The sequence below is a fragment of the Solanum pennellii genome, chromosome 7 (assembly GCF_001406875.1).
Source record: "Solanum pennellii chromosome 7, SPENNV200".
Lineage (NCBI taxonomy): Eukaryota > Viridiplantae > Streptophyta > Magnoliopsida > Solanales > Solanaceae > Solanum > Solanum pennellii.
Window position 1 is genome coordinate 66,192,595 of NC_028643.1, and position 9,300 is coordinate 66,201,894.

General features: G+C 30.6%; 1 protein-coding gene across 1 annotated transcript; it reads left to right on the forward strand.

Annotated features, from left to right (window-relative positions):
• The first annotated feature begins 416 nt into the window (after positions 1 to 416).
• Positions 417 to 3,355, forward strand: LOC107025441. The gene is made up of 3 exons (XM_015226228.2): positions 417 to 807; positions 2,020 to 2,621; positions 2,957 to 3,355. Exons 2-3 carry the CDS (start codon positions 2,105 to 2,107, stop codon positions 2,983 to 2,985), a joined length of 546 nt encoding a protein of 181 aa, XP_015081714.1. The 5' UTR covers positions 417 to 807; positions 2,020 to 2,104; the 3' UTR covers positions 2,986 to 3,355.
• The last annotated feature ends 5,945 nt before the right edge of the window (positions 3,356 to 9,300 follow it).

Consider the following 9,300-nt stretch of genomic DNA (forward strand, 5'->3'; position numbering starts at 1 on the left):
ATATATATATATATATATATATATATATATAATAATTCTATTACTTAGTCGGTCATTCTTTAAGAAAAATGCAGTGGAAACTAATTAATTAAAAAAATTATATTGTCAATATATTTTTTCTATTGTAAACTTGGTATTTTCCTTGTTTCATTTTGCTTATAAAAAATAAATGTTTCACTTGTTTATTTTAGAACATCAAGCGAGTTATAATTTTTTTTCTTATATATACTACCCTTAGTAATTAATATAAAATAATTACACTAAATAATAATAGTCAAATATAAAATTTCAAAGTATCGTTAATAAGATTAGCTAATGCATCTCTAGATATATTTCAAAACTTTTTTAAGAATTGTGTCAGATCTAACTCATAAATAATACTAGTAACAACGGGTAGACGCATAATAAATTGTAGGAAAAGCGAAAAAAGGGGTGAAATTCCTAATGATAAGGAGAAAACAAAGAATGTGTATATAAGCCCAAAGAGGAGTCTGATTTAATCATTTATCATTTTTCATGATATGAAAATTAATATGACATTTTATTCACAATCATTCTTCATTTCAATGGATTCTTCAAAATCTATCAAACTCTCTAACAAAAGAAAAACAGACCCTTTTATCTTCTAGCCAAAATTCAACCTTCCACCACTCTCCATTTCAAAGAACCTTTGATATCATCGATACAATATTGACGATGAAATTTCAGTTAATTGTTATTTAGTGATCTCATCTTTTATAGAATCGATCGATCTATGATGTTGATCTTATTCTATTCTTAGTACTTTCTTTTGACCTGTCCTTTCAGGTAATTAAATCAACATCAAATCTTATACTTGACTATTTTTTTTTTCTTATTTGATTTGTCTAATTTCTCTTTGCGTTGTTGTCTTGATTGTCTTTCATATGCATGTATGTAATCTCTGTTATTAGGGGCGGTTGCAAGTGCTATTATATAGTTTTAAAACAATACAAATGTATTATAGTACTAATTAATAAAATTTTGTATCCATCTTTGTTTATTACCGTGGCAATTAAAAAAGATATGTCAACATTTTGATTTGGGTATCACAAAGAAGATATGCAATGATCTGTTTTAATTTTTTTAATCTTTATTTGGGGTCACCTTTCAATCTGAGAAATTACAAAATAATACTCCATTCATTTCTTTTTAGTTGTTATATAGTCTTCTTTTTGAGATCTGACAAACAATATGAATTTTGATTGATATTTTAAAATACTTTTTTATCAATATTGATATGAAAAAAATTGCATTTTTATAATACTTTTTGGATAATTTTTGAATATCTACATTATTATTTTAAAATATCAAATTAATATAATAATATAATTTAATTTAACTTTAAACATTAATTTAATTGACTCTCGAAAAGAAACACAAAAACTAAAAAACAAACGGAATACTAAAAAACAACGGAAGGAGTATGATCCAAGATTGAGTTAATAATTAAAATTCCTAATGTTTTGATGAGGTGGCGTTTAATCAAACATCCATATTTGATGGATCCAATATTGAGTTATATATAATAATTAAAAACATTACTGCTTTTGTGTATTGAGCCGAAAGAGGGAGAATATTTGGGTGTCTTAAATAACAAATTAAATCAATAAAAAAGAAAAAGAAAAAACAACTACTACATAGCGTTATGTCACCGCCATTATTTATTTAATTTGTTTATTTCTATGGTTGTATTACAATCCATGATTGCTTGTAATGTTAATTTAATTTAATACATATATGTTCATGACTCTGGATGTATATGTTATAAAAATAGTATTTTATTTGCTAAATTAATGATTGTATTAGCTGCTCCTCATGTGATTTGCAAAATGCTTATGATTCTAGTAAAGTCATACCCCATTTTAGATTTCACATGCACTAAAATTATTAAAGCTAAAAAAAAAAAAACCAAACTTAGCTCAATGGATCTCTCTTTAATATATTAATTAATTGTCTCTTGATTATGATATCATCTTATATAATAAAATGAAATTGCAGAGGAACAAGATCTGATGAGTCATATTTTTCGATAGCGAATCGATCGATTATATATTGTTAATATCATCAATCTTTGTTGCAAAAGATGGATGAACACGGAGGAGGAGGAAGCAAGGTGACAGGTATAAGGCAAATTGTGAGACTTAAAGAGTTGTTACATAAATGGCAAAATGTGACACTTAGTCCTAAAGGTACTAATTCATGTCATGAGCATGATCAACACCCTCTTCAATCATCAAATATTGATAGTAGTGGTGGCAATTTTCATGGAGGTATATCACCAGCTATTACTAAGAGGCTAAAGAACTCCATTAATGTGTATTGTGATTCGGACGACGAGAGTTGCCAGAGTCCAGAGCCACCCCATGGTGTTCCTAAAGGTTATTTAGGAGTATATGTTGGACCTGAGCTTCGTAGGTTTATAATACCTACAACTTACTTAAGTGATCCTTTGTTCAAAGTGTTGTTGGAAAAAGTTGAAGAAGAATTTGGCTTTGATCATACTGGTGGACTTACTATACCTTGTGAGATTGAGACTTTTAAGTACTTGTTGCAATGCATGGAGAGTCATCAAAGAGGTGTTGATCCTCAACATGATTCTTGTGAGTTATTTTCCCTACTCCTTTTAATCTTTTTCTTTTTTTTAACATTAATTTGGTCATTTGGTGATTACAGTAGAGGCGAATCTAGAATTTAAAGTTTGATAATGTTAAATTCATTGTTCTTTTAACTTCTTGTGTCTTTCACATATATATCTCACATCTGTGTTTTGTGTCGAAAATACTGAATTCAATTGAATTCATAGAACATTGGCTCCTCCATGTATAGAATAAGTACTTGAAATGTGTCATGTTGAATTTTTTTCTTGAAGAGTCTTTGGTGTGATTCATTTTATTAGGTGGTTTAATTGGAAATCATTTGATGGTTTTGGATGCAGCTGGATCTTCATTGGCGATTAAGGGGTGATTAACTACAATGGTCTTAGTGATGGATGAATCTTTAGGGATTTTTATTTCTTGTTTTTAATTTTCCTTAATTCTTCTGGTGTTAATTAAGCTAAGATGATCTTCATGTAATGTAGATTTCACAATTCTTTTTTTTTTTTTTGTCTCTTTTACTTCTACCTTTGTATTCAAAGTTAGAAGTAACAAGGTTAGATATTTTTTAACAAGGTTCATTGGCAAGAGAAACAACAAAAACCTTTGACCTTTTGCTGGAAATAACCTACAATATTTTAGTGGTTATTGACCCTTGCATTTTTAGGCAAGTCTATTTACATCTTTTGGCTTGTATTTTCTTATTTGGTTATCATATTTTTGTACTATCATGTTTTGAATCTCTTTCTTTTCTTTCGAGTTAAGGATCAAAGTAGGAATTAATATATACATATATTCTATCCTTTCATATGTGAATCACAGAGGCAAATTCACATAAAAAAATTTAGATGCTCGAGTATCTATTAACCCGATGAAATTTTTTTATATATACAAATCGAAAAAAATGAAAAATAGATATAAATAACTCACGAGCAACACTGAACAAAGCGTCTCGTAGGCACTTTGGTTCAAGGATAGACTTCTAAGGTCATTGATGCCTTGAGTTAAGTGTTCAAATATCGTAATATTTTGTTGAAAAAGCTAACTCAAACTTCGTTATTGTTTTTTTTTCTCTTCTTTTTATACATTTTTACCATTGACTTTTTGCTTAAAATTTTTTATTATTTTTAATTTTTTATTTTTTTAATTTCATTTTTTAATAAACTATAAAAGTATTAATTAGCTTCTAGAAGAGATTTTTTTTTTGCTAGCTACTTTAAGCGAAAAGTTTTGATCACTTAAATCATCAAATTCTAGATCCGTCGCTGATGAATCACACTAAACATGTTATAGTTATTATTTTCATGTGTTACTACTCCCATTGATTTAATTAGTATAACTTTTATATTTATTACTGAAGGGTCGATTTGAAATATCTGGAAGAGAATATAATCTTGGTAACATGCTTATGTTTCCAAGGTCTCTAGCATGGTATCTTTGTTGAAGATTTAATAGAATATTTTAACTGATGAAGGAGTTACTTCACAAACTGGGTTCTCCCAGCCTTAACTTTCACAATGTTGCTAAATTAACATGCTACAACTAAGCAAATTACTAGCAATATTGGAGGTAAGATAGATTAGGATATTACATAATACTATATACGTATCAGTAAAATTAGCCCATGAAAATATGATGCGCAATTTATCCATGTTTTTTGAGTGTAGGGATATCAAATGGACAAGTTGAAATGAATATGACTGTCCCAAAAATTTTAAGGATTTTTGGAAGCTAATTAAAAAAAAAAAAGGTTATTCCTTCTAATAGATGAGTTTTTGAGTAATCATCTTACTTAATTTTGTATGATATCATTTTTAATTTAAAAAATATCCAATACTTTTAAATACAAAAAATTATACAATTTTACCTCTTCTTTTGTAAACGATTTCAAATTACACCTCATTATATTTTGAACAAACTACACAACTACACACATTTTTTTCACTTATTTCCATTATTCCCTATTACTTTTAAAAATCTCCAAAATTTCTTATTTGTTTAAAATATCCGAGGTTCATATTAATATATCCGAGTCAGTATTTAATGTATCGGACTACAAACATATTATGTATCAAAGCTAATTTTTAATGTACTCGAGCTACATATTAATATATCCGAGCCAGTATTTCATGTATCTGAGCTACATATTATGTATCCAAGCTACATATTAATGTATCCTAACCACATATTAATATACTCGAGCTTCAATTTATTTTTTAGTTCACTAATATTGTGTCTTGTATTAGTCCTTGATTCTACCAAAGCTTCAGCATGAAACGAGAAAATACCCGCTCGATCAAAATGTTTAACGCAATAAATTTCACAAATCAAAATATTTTAGAAAGAGATTTAGATTTACCCATGTTCTTTTATTTTTGTTTTGTAATTATCCTCTGTTATATTACATTCAAAAATTATTTTTTATATTTAATGATGTTGGTAAGTTTGAAAACTTATTATTTAATTAAATTATGGTTATTGTTTGCACCATTTGTCGAATATGTTAAATATAACATGAAACTTATCAAATACCCGGTACTCAAAGAATGAAAAAAAAAAAAACTTAAGCCATAAACACAAGTTAAAGTAAATCTTTGAAATAGGTTATAATGAACTATAATGAAGATTTTGGGTCATATTTGACACCCATATTTGGGAGAGTTGGGCTCACTATATTTTCATAGGGGAAGTTGGTTCAATTTGGGTACAATCAAGTCAGCCTATTTAGAAGTTGGGCTCATTGAGCTGTGGTAGACAAAATTTGAATATGAACCTTAGGAAGTGCCATACGGTGCAAATATATAATCTCAGTTTCGAGTTTTGAAATGATCTTATATTATTCCTTTTATGCTTTATCCCTGCTAATTTCTACCTCCAAAAGTATAAGATTGTTGGAGTTCACTCTCTAGTCTCTACTTCATAGAAGTTTATCAAAGATATTTAACTAGTTGATTTGTTTAGGTGTGATATTTTGGATCACCATACGCTCGCTAATGAGTATCGTGTCTTTCCAATGAAATGGAGTCATCTTCATGAGGCCTCTTAGTCTGACTTTTAGCAATAATCAATTGTATTCGATTGAAATTTTAAAGACTCCTAATTAATTTATTTTTTGATCACTTAAGAAAAAGAATAACAGAAATTATCCATTGGGAAATCAATATTTATTATCATATTGAGGGGAATGACAAATCAGAGAATGTTTTATATGTTTGTTCATATTGATTGTCCAATGAAGTCACAAAGATCTCCATTATAGTCTCAAAATGACCAGGTTAATATTGTTGATGCTGTCTCATTTACCAAGTCTAGTAGCATAGATTTGCCTCTATGGAATAAGAGGCTAGTAGTCACTAAGATTTTGGGGTGAACGTGTTCTCACAAGTATTTATTGAAAGTCAAGAGGAGGGGGCGTTAATTAAAATTCCCTTCAGTCGACTTCCTGCTCTGGTCAGTCGACTCACCTACACGTTAGTAAAACAGATAAACAATAATGATAAAATTTTCTTCAGTCGACTTTCTACTTTGGTCAGTTGATTCACTTAATAAAACAGATAAACAGTAATAATAATTTGCAGTAAGTAAATAAATCAGTGTGTTTTTATACTGGTTTGGATCACCGATGTGGTGCCTAGTCCAGTCCCCTTCGGTTTCAAGGGTTTCCTTAAGAGCTTGTTGAGAACTTGGGTGTTACAGAATGTTACGATTAAAAGCTCGTCTGATATGCAAATCAGACCTTCTTCTCTGACACAACCTCTACCTGTATAACGTACACTCAGATATTTCTTTTTCTTTTCTTTACATTTGTTCACTCAAAGGTGTACAGAGTTTTATGAAAGATAACAGAAGATTACAATATAAGTTCAAGTGAAGTGCGTACTTCACAACTATGGTTAAGAGAGGATTATATAGAGTAGACGACTGCTGCTCTATTATGGAAATCCAAGGGTGTTCAAATCAAGGATCCTTCGATTGAATCCTTGATTGATTTTATGAATCATGTCCATATTAAATATGTGCATGATTAAATCAATTCCTTCCTTTGTTAGATGATCTCCCTGAATCTTGGTTGATATTGGTAAATTTCATATTATATTCTTTCCTTCTTCCTTTGTCCGATGATCTCCTTAGATCTTGTCTGCTGTAGCAGCAATCTTCAGAATATACTATTTCCTTAATTAATTAAAGGGTTGTCTCTTTCCTTGCATCTAGGTTGATATCCGCAATCTGCCAAATATATTATTTCCTTGATGAACAGATTTGCTCGTTCCCAAGTGTTTGTGCAGATTGATTGAGATCCCTTGCCATTCGTGTGTTGATCTCTCTTTCCTAATTGATTTCCTTTTTGGCATGATGGATGATTGAACCAATCTTTTAGATTTATTGTGTATTGATCCATTCCATGGTTGCTGCAGATTGTGAGTTCAATCTATTCCTTGATTAGTGTGATCCTTCTTCGTGTACCTTCTCTTGATTTCTTGCCATATGAATTCAGTTTGCATTATTCAAAATATCGTAAGTTAGCATTTATTTGATTAAGAGGTTATCCTCCATTATTCTTAAAGAAGAGGCTCGTCATAATTTATTGTACCATGTCTCTCTTTCCCTTGATCATTTAAGGGTATTTGATTGTTTTGTGTTTGATACTAGGGTAATAAAGGTTGACAAATTCCCTCAAGAGATATTATAGTTGTGTTTATTGGGTACTCTAGTATCCAAAAAAGATACGAACTTAATATTTTGTACACAAAGGAGTTTTTGTGAGCAGAAATGTTGTCTTTAAGGAGACTGTATTTCCATTTAAGCACAACATCACTTCTTGTTCTTCTTTATTTCATGTTCTTCGGTTCACCAAGGATCACACCACTCCTTCTTCATCTCTGTAGACTCAGTTGCATGTAGTGACGAAGTTCTAGTTGAGTCTCCTTAATTACACCAGTATAGTTCTGGAGTCCAATACTGCTCATATAAGCTTGCCTTCTAATGATGGTACTATAACCGAGTCCACTTTCCTGGATAGATCTTTAGACTAAGTAAACCTCTTCTATATGGATGCATGATCTTCATACTACTTAACCTAAATATCATTATCTTTTTCTATCTCCGATTATATGAGTTATGCATTCCTTTCTATATCATATTGTAAAGATCTAGCTACTTATTTGTGGGATCTCTAAGCCCACATCTTTTAGCTCATCCTTAATAGATTGAAACTAAATGTTGAAATTGTTGCTTTTGCGGAGAATCATACTTGGATCATTATTGAGCTTTCTCCTGGTAAGTAACCCATTGGCTATAAATGGGTGTTTAAGGTGAAGTATTAGCACCAGAAGCCATTGAGAGGTATAAGACAAAATCAATTTCCAAAGGTTTTAGTTAGAAAGAAGGTGTTTGGACTACACATAGACTTCTTCTCTAGTTGCAGAGATGATTATTCCGAGGTCAGTCTTGGCTGTGGCTATTGCTAAACACTATCCTATTTTTCAAATGGATATTCACAATTTCTTCTTACAGGATGATCTTTCTAAAAATGTGTGCATTGTTGTAGCACCTAGTTTTTATAAACAAGGTAGATCTAGCAAAGTCTGCAAATTACACAAGTTTTTTTATGGACTCAAGCAAGCACAAGGACAGTTGAACCTGAAGTTAACTCAAACGATGATTCAGTTGAGATATATTCAAACCTATTTTTTTTATCTAGAAAGTTAATAAAGAATCTGTAGTGGATTTTTTATATGTGGATTATCTCCTTGTAGCTGGAAGTTACTTGTTAAGATCAAAAATGATTTGAAGCTCAAGTTCAAAATGAAGGATTTGAGTGAATTGAAGTTTTTCTTTGGTATTGAGTTTGCTAGATCTAGGAGGGATATGTTATGAACCAACGCAAGTATACCTTGAAACTTATCTATCAGATGGGGTTAAGTGGTGCAAATAAGTTCATACACCATGGAGTATGACTCACATGTATAGAGTTCATGAACTACAAAAACAAACAACTCTTTAAAAATTACGGAAGATATCAAGATTCAAGGTTGGTAAGAAAATTGTTATATCTAGCTATGACTAAGGTAGATATCTCATTTGTAGTACACATCTTGAGCTAGTTCATACATGATCCAAAAGAGTCTCACATGGAACCATATCCCAGAGTAGTCAGGTGTATTAGAAGAATTCCCGATCTAGGTTTTCTGATGCCTTTACAAAGCTCACTAACTATCTATTGTGCTCTGATTGGGGGACTTTTAAGCAAATAAGAAAATTAGTTACTAGAAATCTTGTAAAATCGGCTGAGTCCAGAAGTATGACATCAACAGAATTCACTTGGCTCGTTGGTTTATACAAAGAGCTAGGGGGTAAGCCACTGGTTCTGTGATTGTAAAGTTATATTTCGAATTGCATCCAATCCTATATTTCATGAAAAGATTCAATACTTTGACATTGATTGAAATTTTGTTAGAGAAAAAATACTGCTTTCTCCATTCCATTTTATGTGAGGTAGTTTGACTCGGCATGAGCTTGAGAAATAAAAGAAGGCTTTTAAAATTTGTGATCCAAAATGAATGATAGAAATTTGTGTGGCTGTAAATCATTTCATTAAGGCTAAAATAGACATTTTAAAGTGAAATTATTACTTTACATAGAAATGTGTCCTTTTTTTTGGAGGGGGGAGGGGGGGGGGGGGCTT

Coding starts and splice junctions, on each gene's coding strand:
- LOC107025441 (XM_015226228.2), top strand. CDS start 2,105: ATGGATGAACACGGAGGAGGAGGAAGCAAGGTGACAGGTATAAGGCAA. Junction 2,622..2,956: donor TGATCCTCAACATGATTCTT/GTGAGTTATTTT, acceptor TTTTGGATGCAG/CTGGATCTTCATTGGCGATT.